The sequence below is a fragment of the Heterodontus francisci genome, chromosome 1, assembly GCF_036365525.1.
Source record: "Heterodontus francisci isolate sHetFra1 chromosome 1, sHetFra1.hap1, whole genome shotgun sequence".
Lineage (NCBI taxonomy): Eukaryota > Metazoa > Chordata > Chondrichthyes > Heterodontiformes > Heterodontidae > Heterodontus > Heterodontus francisci.
In genome coordinates, this window is record NC_090371.1 from 275,202,433 (window position 1) to 275,224,204 (window position 21,772).

General features: G+C 40.9%; 1 protein-coding gene across 6 annotated transcripts in view; it reads left to right on the forward strand.

Annotated features, from left to right (window-relative positions):
- Positions 1-21,772, forward strand: part of tbck (TBC1 domain containing kinase) — a 196,372-nt gene that overhangs the window by 132,227 nt on the left and 42,373 nt on the right. For all 6 annotated transcript variants that reach the window (XM_068045581.1, XM_068045572.1, XM_068045590.1 and 3 more), the window contains one exon: positions 2,299-2,474. In XM_068045581.1, coding sequence (XP_067901682.1) covers positions 2,299-2,474 — 176 coding nt within the window. The remainder of the gene's footprint in view (positions 1-2,298; positions 2,475-21,772) is intronic.

Genomic DNA, 21,772 nt, shown 5'->3' on the forward strand with positions numbered 1-21,772 from the left:
TGTGCCTGTGCCAGCTTTGTGAAGAACTGTCCACTTAGTCTCACTCCCCTGCTCTTTCCCCAACAGCTCTTCAATATTTCCTTTTCAAGTATATATCCAATTTCTTTTTGACAGAAGTGACTGAGCATATCCAGCAGCTTCTGAGACCTGGCTATCCTCTTTCTGTTGATGACCAAATGGGTCAATTAGGGACTGGCAGCTCACTGGTAAATGTAAAAAGAGGAGGACATGTGGAGGTCACTCTTCCAGTGTCCCAGTGCCAAATGGACAGGTGTCCTTTATATATGCTGCAGCTTGAGTTCAAGGTTCGGCAGATGGTCAACAATTATAAATTTCAGCAAGGTTAGATATTATTCCTGTGTCTTTAAGTTACAGAACTGATTCTATTGTTTCCAACGTTTTACTTTGTTTGTGAGTACGGTACGGAAACCCAATACCGATAATATCCCAATGTCACAGCAACATATGTCCTGGCGATGTGTGTCACAGTGGTAAGACTCAGGATTACACTGTGACTTCTCCACGCTCTGAACTCCTAATCAGTAGAGGGCCACTATAACTTAAATGAAAGAGAGAAACCAGAGGAGAAGATTTGTTTGCTAACTGGAATCATTGTTTCCTATCAAAATTAGTTATTGGGATTTAGGAACCAGTTCCCATTGCTATTGACCCCATCTTGAGCAGGTAGCTCAAGGGAGTTTGGAGAGGAGAAATAATTGGATGTATAGGGGAAGAAAGGGGAGGAAAACAAGTGCTCTCTCAAGCAAACGACACAATGAGGTGACTCAGGCAAACAACTTTGTTATGTCCAAGAAGCTGATGAATAATAGTGAGTTTAGCTTGATAGCAAGGAAATACAAATCCCAACAAAGTACTTTGCTGCTGTTGAGTAAGTACTCTCCTTTCACAGCAAAAGCAGCATGAAATGTCAATGAAGGATTAAACAAAAAATCAGTGACATTTTCTTGGCATTAATACCTTTAACCTTTCTTTGAAGAATTTATATTGAGTTCTATGAACAGCCAGGAAATCTTGGGGAGTTCACTATATGTTTATGCGTGACAGCTCTCTGTGAATGAATAAACATACAATCATCCCACACTTGCGCTTGGTAATCAAGATTAGAGTGCAGAAAAAATGCAGCTGAGTTAACACTACCATTGTGGCCGAGACATACAAGAATGTCCTTTTGGTTCAATGCTTTGTGTATGTATATTTTTGTCAAAACTATTACCTTCTGAAGAGGAATAGCTAATGTTTTCTTTTTGGGCTGAATGATTATCATTTTAAATGGGGACAACTGAATCCAACAGCAGATGAGAAAGGAGGTAGTGAGTCCAGGGCATGCAGAATCAAATAAGATAGGTTAAAGGGAAGCGATACAAGAAGGAGCATGAGCCAGAGGCCAGTCGGGTACTGAAGGGATGTGCAGAATAATAATGCAGACTGTTCACTTATCGCACTTCCAGTCAACTTTTTCCATTATAAATTCCTATGTCAACATTTATAACAGAAGTTGCCTTTGTCAAAGTTGTAATTGATGAGTCCAGTGGGTGAAGTTGTTTCAGCATCACTGCTGTTGGAAGTGTATAATTATAGCTGACAAGTTTTCCTAAACAATTTTTTTGTTAGAAATGTGGATGTAGGAATTTTTTAATGAAATATGTATTAAAATAAATGGAATGCATGCTTTTTTTTAAATGGGAATAGAATTACATGTGCAAGCCCTGGTCCAATTATCCATTGACCTCTAATTCTCTTTCAGCTGCATAGTACGTTTTGGTCTTGACTCCCCAAGTGTAACATCACAGGAGACTGATGTATGACCCAGTGTGTCCTTTGTCCATCAAACTCCAGCTATGACTGTTCCGTGTACAGATTTTGTATCACCTGATTGGATCAAACTGTTTATTCCTAAAATAGCAACAAATCAACATACCAATCAAATGCAAGTTCATTATAAATTCCATGTTGACATTGTAAAAAGAAATGTAGGGACATAATGCATGGCTTGAAAATGCGGACCAAATTTAGTCATTGTGTCTCAGTGTAATTACTCTCTGCCTTCAATTCCACTTTTCACTTGAAGCCAACACTCACCTGGTCTACGCTCTCCATAGACAAATGATGTCGTGGTGTGTGTTCTGTTGAAGGCTGGTGAGAGTAACTGAAAAAGATTAGAACCATGATGGAATTGATTGCCATAGTTTTGTAAAGCTCATATGTTCTCTTCTGTGTGGTTATTAATGCATGTATACCCACCTGGTTTCTAAATAGAAGTTGTCTTTTTTTCCTTAGTCTCGTGAATCTATTAGATTAAATGAACTGAAGACCGAAGTATCACCACGGATTTCTGCCGAGGATCTAATTGATCTGTGTGAGCTGTCAGGACCCACAAACTCCAAGATGCCCACCAAAAAGACAAAATCGGGGAAGCCAAAACTGCTTGTGGTGGACATTCGCAGCAGTGAGGAGTATCCTTACATGATGTTTAAGTGATCTTTTTACCTCTTATTTTAGGGTTACTCATTGGAACGGAGAATTAAAAAAAGAAAGCAGACAATCTTGCATGTTTATACTACTTTTCATGGCCTTAGGCTATCCTAAAGCAATTCACACACAATTAATTATTTTTGAAGTGCAGTCTCTTTTGATATGTAGATAAATACGGCAGTCAGTATGTGCACAACAAGGTCCCACAAGCAGCAGAGAGAACAATGACCAGTTAGTTTATTTTCCACTTGTGGTGTTTGAGGGATAAATGTGGGCCAGGAGAACTCTGTTGCTTCACTTTGAATAGTGCTGTGGGGTGTTTCACATCTACCTGAATAGGTGGGCAGGGTCTCAGTTTAACATCTGATCCAAAAGACAGTATCTCCAACAATGCAGCAAGCCCTCAGTACTTCACTGAAATGTCAGCCTAGATTATATGTTCAAGACCTGCAGTGGGGCTTGAATCCTCAACCTGCTCAATCAGTGGATATCGTGCTACCACCGAGCTAACCTCATGGAGGATAGAGCATCACTGCTGAAGAGTGGAACCTTTATCCAGTACTCATGAGTTAGGTAGAGATCATATTAGATTCAGTAAAAACGTAGGCACAGAGAAATTGCTGGGCAAGGAAAAAAAACAAGGTCCAACCAATTTAGCTTCTACCAACCTGGTAGTCGCCTGATACAACAAGAGTTGTTAACTTATGGCAATCAATGTCTGTCAATCAACCTACAACAGACCCAGACATTACGCAAAATTCCAGTGGTGGGAAGATTTGGGAGCCTTGAGTTCAAGGTCACCATTTCTTCCCAAGCATGCTACATTTACCATATGCCATGTCTCACATTACTTCGTACACTCGATCTCAAAATATTATTTCAGAAATCTAATTTACTTTTAAATGAATCAGTACTATTTGTTTCCATCATCTCCCTGAGGAACCTGTTCCATAGATTGACTACTCTCTAAGTGAAATAATGTTTTGCAGATTAGTTTCAAATTTACTCGCTCTACTCTGCTTGAAAAATATGTCTTAATTACATCTTAGTGTCTTCCCCCCCCCTCCACCCCTGAAATTCATGTAATTGATTTTAAAATAAGCAAACCCCATTTACTGAAATGTATTTTCAGTGCAATTGATCCAGTCTCAGTCTTAAATTAGATGTCATCCCATCTGAAAATGCCACCCTCATTGTGTGCAGTATTCTGGAATGACATTAAACAATAACTCAGTAATGCCTTCAGAACAAATCAGATTTAAGTGAAGATGTATTCCAGCTGTTCTCTCATTCATGTGGAAAATATTCTCTTGTATCTCAATCATATGTTACTGCAATTGTTCTGTAGCCATCACACAAGATGATTATGGATGAGAAACCCTTTTGACCCATCAGAGTCTGTCCATCTACACTGACCATGAATGCCCCAGCCTTGCAGCATCCAATTGTTTCTTAAATGATTCCCGAGGTTTCACCTCCAGCACGCTATTTGCGAGTCTGTTCCATGTGCTAATTGATCTTTGTGTGAAACCCCTGATATCAGCCCTAAACTTTTAAAAGTTTTAATCTGCATCCTACTTTCCCAATTCAGTTAAAAGTAGTTTTCTGAATTTACTTTTTCCATACCATTTGTGATGTGTAAGGCCACCTCTCAAGTGCCTCCTTTCAGGTTTCTCCAGTCGATTCTCACAACAGAGGCCTCTAAGACTGTATGTAGGATACTTTTACTGGGAAAGACATACACGTTTAAAGTCTGCTGACTGAATTTTTTTCTCTTATTTCAAATAGCCTCCAAATGACAGACATTTAACACAAAAGTTATGACATTTTATTTAACAAATGAATTTTGAAAATTGATCTTTCTGCTGCAGTTTCTGATCTGAAGAGATCCCATATATATTTCTGTTACAGAAAAAATGTTGCTTGGAAAATGGAAGGAGTGAATTGCAGAATGCTGTTGAACTTTCCCTAACCTCTGTTGGTTTACTGGTGTTAGGAACTTGAGCAAAGCCAATCTTACAGGTGTTGCACAATTGAATCAAAGGGTATAGGAAGTGTGAAGGTAAATTGCAGCTCCTGTGTTTAAAAACTGAACTATTAATGGTATGGCACACTGTAACCCAGCACTGTACTTGAAAATTCACTTTTAGCAAATATTTTTCAGTATATTCACACTATACAACGTTAGTATTCATACTGAACTTGTTTTACAGTACTTGGGTTTCACAAGAAAGAAAGAACTTGCATTTAAATACCAGCTGTCAGGTTGCCTGGACATTGCAGCGTTCTTAACTAATGGATCTGTGTTGAACAACAACAGCAATAACAACTTGCATTTATATAGAACCGTTAATACAGAGAAACATCCCAAAGTGCTTGCGGACATAATTTAGTAACAAAATGGATACGAAGGCAATAGAAGGAATGACAAAAAACTTGCACAAAGATACAGATTTTAAAGAGGGTCTTAAAGGAGGAGAGGGAGGTGGAGAGGTTTTAGAGGGAAAATAGCAATGCGTAAGGCCTAAATGGCTGGTGTGGAGGGATTCGCAGAAGAACAGAAACTACGAGGTGAGGGGGTGGATTGTAGCTTTGGAGGAGGTTACAGGTGAGGTTATGAATAGATTTAAGCACAAGGATAAGCATTTTAAAGTTGAGACATTGAGGGGCCTGAAAGCCAATGAGGACGTAGGTGATGAGCAAGCAGGATTTGGTGCAGGGTGGGGTATGGAGTTTTAAGTGCGTTTGAGTTTGCAGAGATTGGAGAATAGGAGGTCAGCCAAGAGTGCATTGGAATAGTCAAGTCTGAAGGTGGCAAAAGCGAGAAGAACTTGGTTTATATAGCACCTTTCACAACCTCAGGACATCTCGAGGCTTTTTGCAGCCAATTAACCACTTTTGAAGTGCAGTCACTGTTGTAATGTAGGAAACATTAATGTTGTAATGACAGAGGCATGGATGAGGGTTTCAGCAGCACATGGTTTGAGAATAATTGGAGGTAGACAATGTCGCAACAGTGGAAATAGGTGGTCTTGGTGGTGGAGTGCATTTGGCTTCAGAAGCTCAGCTTAAGGCGAGGTTATAAACTGTCTAGTTCAGTTGAAGTACAGTCAGTGTTGCTATGTAAGTAAATACAACAGCCAATTTACACACAACATCCCAAAAATAGCAATGTAATAAATGACCAGTTAATCAGTTTTTAATGTGATGGTATCTTGGCCAATCTTTATACCTCAATCAAAAGAACCTTCCTGCTCATATTTGAATACTGCACTTGGGATCTTTAATACCTAGGAAGATGGAGCCTCAAGTTAATGTCTCATCCGAAAGACTTTGCCTCTGACAGTACAGCACACTCTTATTATAGCAATTGCATATCAGCCTAGATTATGTGCTCAAGTTCTGGAGTGAGGCTTGATCCTGTGACTGACTTAGTTGGAACTGCTAACACTTATGATCTTGGACGCTTTCATTGCCAATATTAATTGTAAATTTCTATGATAGCATCAGAATCACATGCTTTCACTATTTTGTTTACATTCCTAAACCATGAAATCCAGCAGAGGGAGAGAATTCTCTTTTATTCCAATGTTTGTGTCGTACTTGTTTCCCCAATGGCTTATAATACAGTATTATAGTAAAATGCTAATGAAGTTCATATAATATACTTACCCGGAATGAACTAACTGCTTCATCTACTGAGTATGACCAAAGTGTGCACAAAAATACATTGGTCCATTTGTTTATTTGTATCCATTTGATTGGAAATAAGTTGAAAAAGGAAGGGTAAGTGTGATGTAGACGTCAAAAACACATATACATTAAGATAGGGTGTGATTTCAAGGGATAAGTATGTGCATATTATGTAGCCACGAGCGTCTGACTCAAAGTTTATTGCTGGTTCTGAAATTCGAACGTGTATCATTTTGAAACCTCGGCAAAAATTATTTTTAAAACAGCCACACTTTTAAATGTCCACATGGGTGCATTAAATCATTTAGGATTTTTGTTTTATAGTACTTTCAGCAACTATAGCTTTATTTTGTACTTTTATATTTTATGAACCTCTTTATGAGGTTTGTCATAAGCCGAGCCAGCTGATTTGTAAACCGAGAGCTTGGCGTTTTATTCAAACGAAGGAGCTTCATCAACTTCTATTCCATTTACACGTTCACACTAGAGAGTTCTTTTGGTATTAATATTCTGGACCCAGTAAATGCTAAACATTTTCATCATCTTCAGGGCTGCAGTAGCCCCACTGGATTATCAATGGGTTCAAACTCCAGATTTGGTCAGTGTCTAGATATCTTCCTTTTCAAGAAGGAAAGATTTGCATTTATATAGAACTTTCAAGATCTCAAGGCATTCCAAAGCGCTTCACAGCCAATGAAGTAGTTTTGAAGTGTCGTCACTGTTACAATGTAAGAAACACAACAGTCATTCTGCACACAGCAAGCTCCCACAAACAGCAATGTGATAATGACCAAATAATCTGTTCAGTGCTGTTGAGGAATAAATGTTGGCCAGGGCACTGAGAACTCCACTGCTTTTCTTCTAAACGATTCCATGGCACCATTTCTGCCCACCTGAGAGGGTAGACAGAGCATCCATTTAAAGTCTCACCTGACACCTACCTGCTCTGGAAATGTCGGCCTGGATTATGCGTTCAAGCCTCTTTTGTGGTATTGAAGATTTTGTTGGTCGCTTAGTGAAAGTGAAATCTTCTGCATTTGCCTTATGGCTGCTGGCTGATATCTCAAGGGTAAAATTGTCCATGGAATTAAATCTTTTCCGTTGTTAGATTTTTACTTGTTTAAAATAAGCCATAAAGGAGGAATTATGTAAATGCCCTGAAAGAAACCTTTGAGTCTCTTTGCTCTCGTGTGTAAGCATGTATTTTTAATTAACCTTCAGCAATAATTATATTTTTCTGTCATATTAAATATCAATTGTGGTTTCTGCCCACAACTCGAGCTCATTTGTTTTCAGCTAGATAGCCTGTATGCTTTGCCCATGTCAGTTCGGAATGTCAATGTAGGGAAATTGAACACCTATCCTTAATCTGACAGACTGCAGAATGCACAGTAGAGCACCCTTCATTCTATTGCAACAATGCATCTTAACTCCAGCTACAGAAGTGTCCCCTATTGCACCAATGTGAATATTTCCATTTCCCAAGCCAATCATTCATACAGCCCCTCTGAGTGAGATATAGTGCTAAATTATAACTTGTGTTTATGCTGTGAAACTGTTTATTGGGACTGCTCAACTTAATTTTGCAGAGGCACCTTTCAGCCAACAGAGAAAATAGGTTTAAAGCCCATAAGTTACATCCTTGTCTCAGGTGAAAAGACAGTGTGCTGAACTAATGCAGCAGTCAGTCCCATACCTGAAATGTCTTTTATCTACAGTAGAAGAAAGGTATAGATGAGGGAAACCATTCAGCCCATCTAGCTGATCCTTCTGTAGAAGCTCATGGTTCTTCTCTGCATTGCTCCCCGTCCATTACAGCACCCAACTACCTCTTTCCTACCATGTGTTAATTACTCTGTGAATTTAGATTTTTAGATTTAGAGATACAGCACTGAAACAGGCCCTTCAGCCCACCGAGTCTGTGCCGACCATTAACCACCCATTTATACTAATCCTACACTAATCCCATATTCCTACCACATCCTCACCTGTCCCTATATTCCCCTATCACCTACCTACACTAGGGGCAATTTATAATGGCCAATTTACCTATCAACCTGCAAGTCTTTTGGCTGTGGGAGGAAACAGGAGCACCCGGAGGAAACCCATGCAGACACAGGGAGAACTTGCAAACTCCACACGGCAGTACCCAGAATTGAACCCGGGTCGCTGGAGCTGTGAGGCTGTAGTGCTAACCACTGTGCCGCCCCATGAACAAGTTTTTTCTAACATCGATTCTGAACTTGCCTTTTACTATTTTGTACCTACGACCCCTTATCTTACAGGTATGTTTAATTTGAAATTATGTTCCAAATGACTCATCTCTTTCATGCTCCAGGTAATTTTGCAAATGATTTAATACAGCTGAACTATTTACAATTCTACAATGTTATTGTAAGGCTTTGTAATACAGCAATCAGAACATAAATGGGTACCATGTTTGGTTTGATCACCACTCTAGAGGCAGCTGCTGAATGTTATCAACATCTGAGACAAATACACCCATTAACTCTTCACATTTGGTATTGAAGGTGAGAGTAGAGGGGGCAGGGAAAGAGGCCATAGTAGGAGCAATGTGTTATCCTTGACCTCCAAAGTAATCCTGAAATAATAGGAGTACTTTCCTAAGGAGATAAAAGCATAGTAGTGCTTAAAAATGGTTGAATGATGCCATGGAGTCACAGCATCACAGAATAATACAGTGCAGAAGAGGCCCTTTGGCCCATCGAGTCTGCACCGATGCATTAAAGATACCTGACCTGTCTACCTAATCCCATTTGCCAGCACTTGGCCCATAGCCTTGAATGTTATGACGTGCCAAGTGCTCATCCAGGTACTTTTTAAAGGATGTGAGGAAACCCGCCTCTACCACTCTCCCAGGCAGGGCATTCCAGACCGTCACCATCCTCTGGGTAAAAAAGTTCTTCCTCAAATCCCCCTTAAACCTCCCACCCCTCACCTTAAACTTGTGACCCCTCGTAACTGACCCTTCAACTAAGGGGAACAGCTGCTCCCTATCCACCCTGTCCATGCCCCTCATAATCTTGTACACCTCGATCAGGTCACCCCTCAGTCTTCTCTACTCCAGCAAAAACAACCCAAGCCTATCCAACCTCTCTTCATAGCTTAAATGTTCCATCCCAGGCAACATCCTGGTGAATCGTCTCTGCACCCCCTCCAATGCAATCACATCCTTCCTATAATGTGGCGACCAGAATTGCACACAGTACTCCAGCTGTGGCCTTACCAAAGTTCTGTACAACTCCAACATGACCTCCCTGCTTTTGTAATCTATGCCTCGATTGATAAAGGCAAGTGTCCCATATGCCTTTTTCACCACCCTGTTAACCTGCCCTTCTGCCTTCAGAGATCTACGGACAAACACGTCAAGGTCCCTTTGTTCCTCTGAACTTCCCAGTGTCAGGCCATTCATTGAATACTTCCGTGTCACATTACTCCTTCCAAAGTGTATCACCTCACACTTTTCAGCGTTAAATTCCGTCTGCCTCTTTTCTGCCCATTTGACCATCCCGTCTATATCTTCCTGTGTCGAGTGAAGATGGGAGCTGCCTCAGGGAAGCAACAGTAGTGGGAGCTGATTAGTAATGTGGTAGGAACGAAGGTGCTGAAGGTAGTGGTGCTGGAATTGTTGAGCAGGTCAGTAGCAGCAGCTGTATCAAAATGAGTGGATGGCCACAGGAGAGGAATTTGGAGTTTGAAAGTGAATTTTTCAGTGACCTGCATTGTAAGAATTATTTTCCAAAAATATAATTTATTCATAAATTTGTAAAAGTGCATTACATAAATCAAATTTAACATTACATAAAGTGCAATACAGATCAGTTTCTTTCAAAACAATACATGAGGTGCCTTAATCCACTTGCCATTATAGGTTATATTTGCAATGTACATTTACATTTCATGTCAGTTCTGAAGAAGGGTCACTGACCCAAAACGTTAACTCTGCTTCTCTGTCCACAGATGCTACCAGACCTACTGAGTATTTCCAGCATTTCTTGTTTTTATTTCCGATTTCCAGCATCTGCAGTATTTTGCTTTTATTTTACATTTCATGTCAAACATTTTATGGTGCATACAATCCAAAAGGTTTTACATAGTTTCTAGCCGCTCGGTATACTATGGCGGGAGGACCTTACACAGTGGCCTTTCCCCATTGAGCCTTTGTGGTGGCTGCCCCATGCTTTAGTGCATCCCTCAGCACGTAGTCCTGTACTTTGGAATGTGCCAGTCTGCAACACTCAATCGTCGGCAGCTCTTTGCACTGGAAGACCAGCAAGTTTCAGGCAGACCAAAGAGCATCTTTCACCAAGTTGATGGTCCTCCAGCAGCAGTTGATGTTTATCTCATTGTGCGTCCCTGGGAACAGCCCATAGAGCATTGAGTCCTGTTACGGAGCTGCTTAAGATGAACCTTGACAAAAGCCACTGCATCTCTTTCCAGACCTGTTTTGCAAAAGCTCATTCCAGAAGGAATTGGGTGACGGTCTTTTCCCCATCGCAACACTTCGAGGGCAGTGTGCGGTGGTGCTGAGTCTCTGGGCATGCAGGAAGGATCTGACGGGGTGGCCCATCCTCACCACCAGCCAAGCTACATCTTGGTGCTTCCTTGAAAGTTCTGGTGATGATGCATTCTGACAAATGAGTTTGACAGTCTGTTCAGGAAATTATCCGACAGGATCCGCCATCTCCTTGTTCCCACAGGGCCTCGAGGACATTACGTGTGGGCTACTGCTTGATGGACTTGTGGTCGAAGGTGGTACAGCACAGCCTAACTGAATGGAGAACTAGCGGCAACGTGGCCAGACCCATTCTTTGCAACACTGGGGACAGCTAGAACTTCGGCACATAGTGACACTTGGTGTTTGCGTACCGAGGGTCTACACGCAGCTTGATGCAGCTGCAAACAAAGGTGGCCATCAGGATGAGGGTGACTGGGTAGATTTATCCCCCCCCCCCCTTTATCTGGGGATTTGTTCATGGCCCTGCGGATACTGTCCATTTTCAATCTCCAGATAAAGCAGAAGATGGCTCATGTGACCACCATGGCGCAGGAGCAGAGAATGTGCCAGACCTGTGCCACATAGAGCAACACCAAGGCCAGATTCTTGCCCTGTCCTATGTTTCTGAATAGGGAGTACTGGAAAAGCTCTAGGCTGTGTCACCACAAAGCCCTGCTCTGTGTGATCCCTTTAAATATCACGCTGTGTAATTGTAGTAGTACATGCCTGAACTTAGTCATTAGTTGGTTAATTTCTAGACAAGTAATTTTCCTTTATCCTATGTATCATCTTGATATGAAAGTTGATGTTTGCACACTAAAATTATAAGTTATTACTATCGCTGTGTTCTCTGCGGGTAGGAGGATATTGCTTCATTGAGTAAAAATATTGTGCAATATTTTTGAAACCTGAAGTTGATTTCATGAAATTATAATATCAAGCTAGGCCCTCACCTGCCAAGAATGAGGCGCATTAATTTTGTCATGAGCATTGATTTTAAACTGTTACTGGAGTGAGGGGAGGACTTGCTGAAAAGACTAGCCGTGGCTGGAAAAGATATTTGCATATTAACAGACAGTGTTTGGAAGTACAAAGCAGACATTCCCTGACGTTCAACCCACAATGGACTTTTGATCACCAGACGTTGAAGGCAGGGGAGCTCGCCTTCCAGGTTGACTGCTAAGATGGCCGAATACACAAATGGACATGGTCAAACCAGTTAGTCACATGACTAACCTGGGCAACTTTGAGTTTTTTGAATTTGTACAAATAGTTTAGGCAGAAAGCTGTTTGCTCCTGGACTGAGAAGATCTCGCTCCTGTCTGCTCCCATCTCTTTCTCACAAGCCCTGAATCCACTGAAGGCACATGAACCCCAAGAGAGAAAAGTCTCCTACAGCGAACAAGGTTTAAGAAGAATACAGGGCCCCAACGAAAAGCAAGATCTACCTACAATCAAGGACTCTACAGTGAGCTCAAAGAACCGTAACAACAACTCTTATTGCCTCAAACCTTTCCACTTTATTTTTCTTCTCTTTTCTGTCTCTATTTGCATGTGTGTATCGCATATGCGTGCTAGCGTGGGGCATGGTGTGAATCCATAGGCGTTAACCAAATCAGAGTTTAAGCTTAATAAATTTCAACTTTTCTTCTTTAAACCTAAGAAAGCCTGTTTGTACTGGTTTCTTCGCTTTATAATTGGAAAGCGGTGAACAAGAATTCACCAAAGGGGAGCTAAAAACACGGTGTGTTTAAAATTAAACCCTGTTACAGTAAGGTGAAGGCTGAAAGGGAACCCTAGACCTCTTTCACACCTGGTCATAACAAGAAAAGATATAATTTATAGTTCACTGATTATATCTTAAACACTCCAATTCTGTACTATTTTTGTAGTATGCCAAGAGTTGACATACCTATCTAAAATTCTTAATATAACATAACTCAGATAGGTTCAGGAAGGTGGTTCACCACAACTTTCTCAATTAAGGATGGGTAATAAATGCTGACCTTGCCAGCGATGCTCACATCCCATGAATGAATAAAAAAAGACATTCCCCTCCCTCCCAAATTGTTGTTTCTTCCAAAAATGCAGCCTCTGAAAACAGACAACATTGTGGCTGCTTCCCAGGTATCAGTCATTGGAGGACATAATGATATTTCTGTGGTCAGATACCATCTGAACATTTTTTGAGTGATGACACTTTCTTTGTATGGAGGCCATAGGGTTGATATGAAAAGCCTTTGTGATGGTTTCATGGGTACCAACTGCATCTCCTTGAACTGCAAGAAAGCCTACCATCCAGTGAAAGCTTTGTGTTCTGTCCAATTGATGCCTCCCTTCCGCAGACAAAGTGAAGAAGGTACTGTCCCTTCATCAGTGTCTTATCACTTGCTTGATGAGGGTGCACACTGCAGACTGATATACCACATGTCCCTTGGATGGATTGAAAGAATCTGTAAGCATGATTGCTTCATGTTGTACAACAGGAAGAGCTTCCCATGTTCCAGCAGATTTAAATCTCATCTGAAAGACAGCACATTAGGCAGTACAGCACCTCCTCAGCTTTGTACTGTGTCTGTCTAGTTTATAGGCTCAAGTTCTGGAGAAAGGGGCCTTGAACTCATGACTTTCTAATTCAAAAGTGACAGTGCTACCACTGAGGCAAGGCTGACGCAGCAAGACTGTGGGACTGATTTCCTGACTCAACTCACTACCTGAGTGTTTCTTGGAGAGTTTCCACATCTTGGTGTTCAGTTTGACATTGAACTCCTGTTCTTTCTGTAGTCAGTTTCTCGTGAGTGTTGAAACAGGGTCAGACAAGACCTTCTTTGAAGCGCTGACAGGCATCTGGGATCAAATAGGTAAAATTACATCTGTTGGCTAAACACTTCAGCAAGCAACCTCAGCCTAACCTTGATACCAGCTGTATTTACTAAATGCTTCTCCTAGTTTAAAAGTCTGTGAACACTGTACTTACAAAATATTAGTCATACATAAAAAGTTCTGAATGCAAACTATCTTCTCTTTTTTGGTTTGAATTAAGAGTCAGTTTTTGGAAGTAAGAGCTTGTGGTTTATTTGAAGTCTCTAAAATAGCCTAGATTTAAAATACTGATGGTATGATATAGTACTGGCTGGTGCAAATATGAAGACATGACTAATGCAGTAAATATGACCTATGTATAACAGCCAAAATTCACTGTGTCAAAAAAAAAGTTGAGGCAGAGTTAGTTCTTTGGCTTTGTACACCTCTTCGAACTGCAATCTGCATGCCAGCTGTAAAAAGAAGCATAGAACAGTTATATCATAGAATGATACAGCACAGAGGGAGTCCATTTGGCCCATCGTAACTCTGCTGGCTTTGTGAAAGCACAATGCAATTAGTCCCATTTTCTATTCCTTTCACTATAGCCCTGCAGTTTTTCACCCCTCAGGTATTTATGCAAGTTCCTTTTGAATGTTATTAGTGAATCTGTTTCAAACACCCTTTCAGGCAGTGCATTCATAATTCACTGTATAAAAAAAATTCTCATTGTGCATTGTCCAGCATTGTGTGCCTGGCCTGCCATTGAAGCTTGCTTGGATAATTCTGCCATCCATTTAAGTTCATAAGCTGCCACCTATGAATGCAACTTTCAGATCAGACTGATTAACTAGTTTTATTTCACAGTGTAAATTGAGAACTTAAATCTTGACTTATGTGGTTTTCTAGTTGCTAATCTGCCTATGTAGTATAATAATGTTTAGTTGAACTACAATTTAAACTGATTAATATAACAGGCCTTACTAGAAAGGGATCTCCAAAAATGCACTCCAATATGAGACAAACTGCATCATAGCATAGCCAATGCAAATCACCTGCATCGGCTAAGCTCTGAGTTATGAGGACAGGTTGTATAAACCTGCCCTGTATTCCTTTTGAGTGTAGAAAGTTGGTATGTGATCTAATTCAGGAGTTTAAAATGATCGAGATTAGAAGAGTAGATGCATAGAAACCATTATCTCTGGAACAAAGAATGATCTTAAAATTTGCAATTAAAATTAAAATAAAGTCTGGAAATACTCAGGTCAGGCAGCATCGGTGGAGAGAGAGCAACAGAATTAACATTTGAGGTTAATGGCCTTTCATCTTACAATTAAAGGTAGGCCATTCGGGAGTGAAATCGCAAACACTTTTTCTCCACAAAGTCTAGTGGAAACACGGAATTCTCTTCCCCAAAAGACAGTGGATTCTGAGGCAATTGAAGACTCTGGTCGATAGATTTTTATTAGATAAGAGTATATATGCATCAAAGATGGGTAAAATGAGTTGAGGTACAGATTAGCCAAAACCTAATCAAATTGTAGAACAGGCTTGAAAGAAAAGAAAGACTTGCATTTTTATAGTGCCTTTCAGGATGTCCCCCAAAGCCCTTTACAGCCACTGAAGTGTAATCACTTTTGTAATGCAGAAAATGCAGCAGCCAATTTGGGCACAAGCTCCCACAAAGAGAAATGTGATAATGACCATGTGATGTAGATTGCAGAGTAAATGTTGTCCATGACACCTGGGATAACTCCCCTGCTCCTCTTTGAAGTAGTGCTATGGGATCTTTTACATCCGCCTGAGAGGCAGACGTGCCTCAGATTAACATCTCTTCTGAAATGGCAGAATGGCCTACATCTATTCCTTTGTAAATCTATTCAGTTTATAACATAGACTCCAACAGGTCATAAATGCTAAATTCAATGTCAGTTAAAATGCTGGCATGTCATTTAATGTACAGTTTTAAATGGTAGGTTTATTGCTTCTTACTGTCATTAATAGAATACAAAATTAAGAGGAACTTCATTTAAAAAAATAACCGATTTGCAGTGTTAACTATTCTATACCTCTTGTTTCAAATCAGCTTAATCTTACTGCAATACCGAAAGGTCTCACGTAAAACCTGTGAGCAGGTCTAAATTCCCTGAAGCTTTATCAACAACATGTAATGCAGTGGACAGAACAGTGCTAGTGCAATATGAGATAACTAGAGTTTAGATTCCCAAGTTGGGAATTTCTGGTTCTAAAACCTGTGCATATTGGGTGGGAGAGGAGGTTTATAAATTGGAAAGAGTGTAGGTTTAAGGGCATTGTGTTTTTTTGCTGAGTCTGTTTATGCTGAACTGGATGATAGCACACACTATCCTTTATCTTTGAGCCTGAGTTTCAAATGAAACCCACACCAACGATCTCTCCTTGCTTTAAAGGTCCCATGTGAAATAGGTTTGGAATATCTCAACCCTGTTCCTAATGCAGGCATAATACGAAATTTATTTTAATTCCTCATCCGCAAAGCACGTTGTGAGCTTGAAGAACTGGCAAGTGAGAGTAAACTGGGCAGTAAAGTATATTAGATGGTGACAATGGATGCAAAATGTGAAAGCAAAAATGTTCAGTTCCCCACTGCTAACACCCCTCACCTCGATCTTAATAAAATTTGTTTCAAAGTTGGGTGGGAGATTATAGATAATTGCACAGCTCATGGTGTTGGACCAGCTTCCAGCAGAAATCACAGTGAAAATCTTTTGCTATTGGAAGGAACAGTGAAAGCTGAACACCAATCAGACCTGATATTCATTTCACTGAGATAAAATTAACACGACTAATGTAGCAGCTAAATATGGGACAAGAATGTTTAGCCCTTCCATCTTAATGAAATAGTCAACATTTAAGCGGGTACGGTAGCTTTGGGGTTAAATTACTGGACTAGTAATCCAGATATCTGCATTTTATAATCCAGTCATAGAATCAGAATATGATCAAGCTTGAGAATTTGAATTCAGTTTGAAAAGGCCAATATTAGTAACAGTGACCATGACACTGTTGGATTGTTGTAAAAACTCAACTGGTTCCCTGATGCTCTTTAGGGAGGGAACCTGTTGTCCTTACCCAGTCTGGCTTGTATGTGACTCCAGTCCCAATCAATGTAATTGAATCTTCACAGCCATCTGAAGTGGCCTTGCAAGACACTAAGTTGCATCAGTTGCAACTAGAGATGGGTAATAAACCCCAGCCTTGCCAGCAAAGCCCCCAACCCAAAAATGAATTTTTAAAAAGCTGGTCATTACTTTATCTATTCCAGTAATTTGTGACATGCAGCACTAACAGTGTTGACTTGACACGCCTTCTTACGTCATCTGTTTATACCCAAAGGAAGTGTACTTGACCTCTGCATTTTTTATTTTGTGGAATTTCTGACACTCTGTGCATTTGTCTTTGGACCAGCATTGATGGACTTGCCTTCTTACCCGTGCACTAACTGTAAAATATAAATATCCTTACCCTAGTAAAGTTCAGGGGGAGTAAAAAAACACTCCTTCAATGAAGCATTAGGTTCAAATTGTTTTTCCTAGCAAGTTCACTAAGGATTTAACGAAGGTCCATATACCCACATATGGTTATTTTTGAGCAGTGATTTAATGAGGTCAGAGTCTTGTGAAGTGTCTGCAGACAATATTCTAGCCAAAGCAGCATACCATGTTCACTTTGAAAAGGGAAGAAAGACCACATCATGTGTTATCAAAAGTCCCTGTTTATTATTTCGAAATGCAGGCTCGGTAAACAGAGTCTGGATCCAAGATTTCATCATAGCACTCCCACTATTTTGATCTCTCCAATCAGTTTTGGGCATTTTTGTTATGCATTTATGAGGATTCAGTTTTACTAGGAATTGTAGACTGGTTTTTATACCATAATATGTGCCAGCTGTGCACAATCCCAGCAGTTTGCCGTGCCTTGTTTCCTATTAAAATTACCTCTTCCTAAGGCCTCGCACCACCCTATTTCAGTGTCATCCCATGTCCTTGCACACAAACTTTGAACACTGGCCAACCCCCGGTTCCCCTTCCTCTTCACTCCTTTGAAGATGCTTTTTTAAGCACCATACTGTTGTGCTTCCAAGCTGTCACCCAAAACCACTTGTCCTTCCAGTGTTCAAAATCCTACTGAAAGGTTTTTCCCTTTAGATGCTCAGTGGACCCTGTCCTCTATCTACATTCTATCAATTCCTCCATCTGGCTCAGTGACTCTGAATGTGCCTTGGAGCACAAGGCCCATGTGTAAATGCAAATTGAGCTAGCAGCGTTTGTGATTCTATTAAATATGTTGGCATATGTAACCTACCTGCCCTTTCTCTGAAGTGGTAGACAGAGATTATTTGTCATAACAGGATTGTGGCCTGAGCAGCTGGAAATTACTGTTAGAATTGGAAACAATAATTAAAAAGTATATAATGGCCCAGATTTTGCCATTGTAATGATGGCAGAACTGTCAGTGTAAAACTGACAGCAGCTTCTGGAGTCCACATATGTGCAGTTAAACTGTTCCTCCACAGGCTGCACTGTTGGAAGTAACATGGATAATACAGTAATAATGGGTGACTTCAATTTACATACAGACTGGATAAACCTAATCAGCACAGTCCATATGGTGCGCTTACACCCGCAGAGCTGTTAGGAAGGGAGTTCCAGGATTTTGATTCAGCGATAGTGAAGGAGCGGTGATATATTTCCAAGTCAGGATGGTGTGTGGCTTGGAGGGAAACTTGCAGTTGGCGGTGTTCCCATGTGTCAGCTTCCCTTCTCCTTCTAGGTGGAAGATGTCGCAGATTTGGAAGGTGCTGTCGAAGGATGTGTGGTGAGTTTCTGCAGTGTATCTTATATATGGTATACACCGCTGCCATTGTGCGTTGGTGTTGGGTGGGATACTGATCAAGCAGGCTGCTTTGTCCTGGATGGTGTCGAGCTTCCTGAGTGTTGCTGAAAATGCACTCATCCAGGCAAGTATTCCATCACACTCCTGACTTGTGCCTTGTAGATGGTGGACAGGCTTTGGGGAGTCAGGAGGTGCAGAATTCCCAGCCTCTGATCTCACCTCTGGAGTTCAGCTCTTTTGTCCATGTTTGGACCAAGGCTGTAATGAGATCAGGATCTGAGTGCCCTGGCGGAATCCAAAATCCTGGCCAGAGAGTCGAAAGTATGTCTAGTCCTCAGGTGAAAAGGGGAGAGTTAGAGGAAATGGACAATCGAACAAAAATGCACAGATCTAATTTAGTATGCATTTTAAAGTCATTCATTGTGTCCTTATTTTTATACTTCCATTATAAATTTATAATGGCAGCTCCTTTGCAAATTTATCTTGCAGTGACTGTATCCTCCTGCTGCTGTTGATGCTATAACACCTCCAGTGGCAGGAGGGTGCAATTGCAATGTGATCAGTTAAATAGGTAAAAACTGTGGACATAGGAATTTATAATGGGTAAAGTTGACCGGGACTGTGTGCAGATTTTAATATTATAGATTTTCCGTATGATTCACATTGTTCAAGATAACTGGAATAGGCTGTAGAACTACTCAGGCTCTCGTGAGCATTTGAATTGATGGAGCTTCGCTGTGCCAGATTGTGATGTGATTAGCAAGGCTGGACATCATATAAATTTCTACACTGACCCAAACATATTTTTCAGAAATGATTTTGGAAGGCAGAAAAATTGCTGTTGTCTAAGCAGATCTAAACAGCACCAAATCGCATGCTCAGTGGATCCTGTCGAGTGTTGTACTGTCTTATTCCATCTGTAAATTCTTCTTATTTAAAAAGGAGGATTTAAAATATTAAAATTTGCCTTTTCAGCTTTAAGTAAATATTTTTCCAATTGGTCAGTTTCTTATTGAGAAAAAATGATTTTGAATAAATTTAGTGAAACTGTAAACTCTGATAGCTGAGACTATGCGGTTTATATGCCTCCTGAACTGCAAAATAAATTACAATTATAGCAGCAACTTGCCTTCCCATAATGTTTAATGGGCTAGTTAAAGTTCGGCTTTATGATGCTGCAGGTGTGAACTCTAACCTGTCGAAACATTTTCAGTGTTTCTGTGATATAAGTGAAACAGCTGCATCAATGAAAAGACGTAGAATTTCAAGTCTTCAGCTTTTAGTAAATATTGCAGCTTTCCTCTGGGCTTACATAGGAACTGAAGAAAAGAAAAATACTTGTAGTTGTGCAGCATCTTTCATGAACATGGATCTTGGGCTTCATTTAATAGAGGTATTGAATACAAGAGCAGGGATGTTATGTTGAACCTTTTATAAAGCTCTGGTTAGCCCACAACAAGAGTATTGCATCCGATTCTGGTAACCATGCTTTAGGAAGGATGTGAGGATCCTTGACAGGGTGCAGAGGCAATTTACCGGAATGGTTCCAGAGTTGGGGGATTTTAGTTGCAAGGTTAAGTTCAAAAACCTGGGGTTATTCTCCTTGGAGCAAAAGAGATTGAGGAGAGATTTGATAGAGGTGTACGAAATTATGACAGGCTTAGGTAGGGTAGACAAGGAAAAACTGTTCCCATTAACTGATGGTACAAGGACTAGGGACACGAGTTTAAGGTTTAGGGCAATAGATGCAGGGGGAATGTGAGGAAGAACGTTTTTACGCAGTGGGTGGTAATGACTTGGAACTCACTGTCTATGAGGGTGGTGGAAGTGGAGGCAATCAATAATTTCAAAAGGAAATTGGATGGGCATTTGAGGGAAATAAACGTGCAGGACTACAGAGATTGAGCGGGTGAGTGGGACTGTGGATTGCTCCACGGAGAGCTGGGATGGACTCGATGGGCCAAATGGCAGCCTCCTGTACCATAAGTGACTCTGACCAGGAGTAGTTGAGTGGATAGGAAGATGCATTTAAGGGGAAGCTAGATAAACATATGAAGGAGACGAGAGTAGAAGGATATGCAAATATGGATAAATGACGTAGGGTGGGAGGAGGCTTGTGAGGTGCTTAAATGCTGGCATAGACCAGTTGGACTGATGCCTGTGTCTGTGCTATAGGCTCTATTTAACTCTGCATTTCTTCACTGATCCCAATGGAAACTGCAGCACCCTCTGTCAGTTCATTTGACAACCTTAGACTTCTGATTTTAATTTTTCTTACCCAGTTCTCTTTAGAAAGTGCACATATATACTGTTAATATTGTCAAGGACGAGGCGACACAGATTTAAGGTTTTGGGCAAGAGATGCAGAGGGGATCTCTGAGGGAAGGACTTTTTTTACACCGTGGTAATGACCTGGAACTCGCTCCCTATGAGTGTGGTGGACGCGGAGACGAATGATTTCAAAAATAAATTGGATGGGTAGTTGAGGGAAATAAACTTACAGGGCTATGGGGCTAGAGTGAGGCTGATTGGATTGCTGTACAGAGAGCTTCCATGGACTCAATGGGTCAAATGGCCTCCTTTTGTGCCGATATGACTCTATGACTTTGACCTCAGGAAATAGTGAGAGTTCAGGGCCAGCATGTTCCCATAAAGGTGAAGGGTAGGACCAATAAGTCCAGGGAACCCTGGAGGTCAAGGGATATAGAGAATTGGATAAGGGGAAAAAAGGAGACTTATGGCAGATTCAGAGGGCTGTAAACAGCGGAGGCCATAGAGGAGTTAGAAAGTGTAGGGGGGGCTACTTAAAAAAAAAAAGTAATTAGGAGTGCGAAGAGGGGGCATGAAAAAACACTGGCGGGCAACATAAAGGAAAATCCCAAGGCATTTTATAAGTATACTAAGAGCAAGAGGATAACCAGGGAAAGAGTAGGGCCCATTAGGGACCAAAGTGGCAATCTGTGTGTGGAGCCAGAGGACGTAGGTGAGATTTTAAATGATTACTTTTCATCTGTGTTCACTATGGAGAAAGACGATGTAGGTGTAGAGATCAGGGAGGGGGGTTATGATATACTTGAACAAATTAGCATTGAAAGGGAGAAAGTATTAGCGGGCTTAAAAGTGGATAAATCCCCAGGCCCAGATGAGATGTATCCCAGGCTGTTATGTGAGGCAAAGCAGGAGATAGCAGGGGCTCTGACACATATTTTCAAATTGTCTCTGGCCACAGGAGAGGTGCCAGAGGACTGGAGGACAGCGAATGTGGTACCATTATTCAAGAAGGGTAGCAGGGATAAACCAGGTAGTTACAGGCCAGGAAGTCTAACATCAGTGATAGGGAAACTATTGGCAAAAGTTCTGAGGGACAAGATTAATCCCCACTTGGAGAGG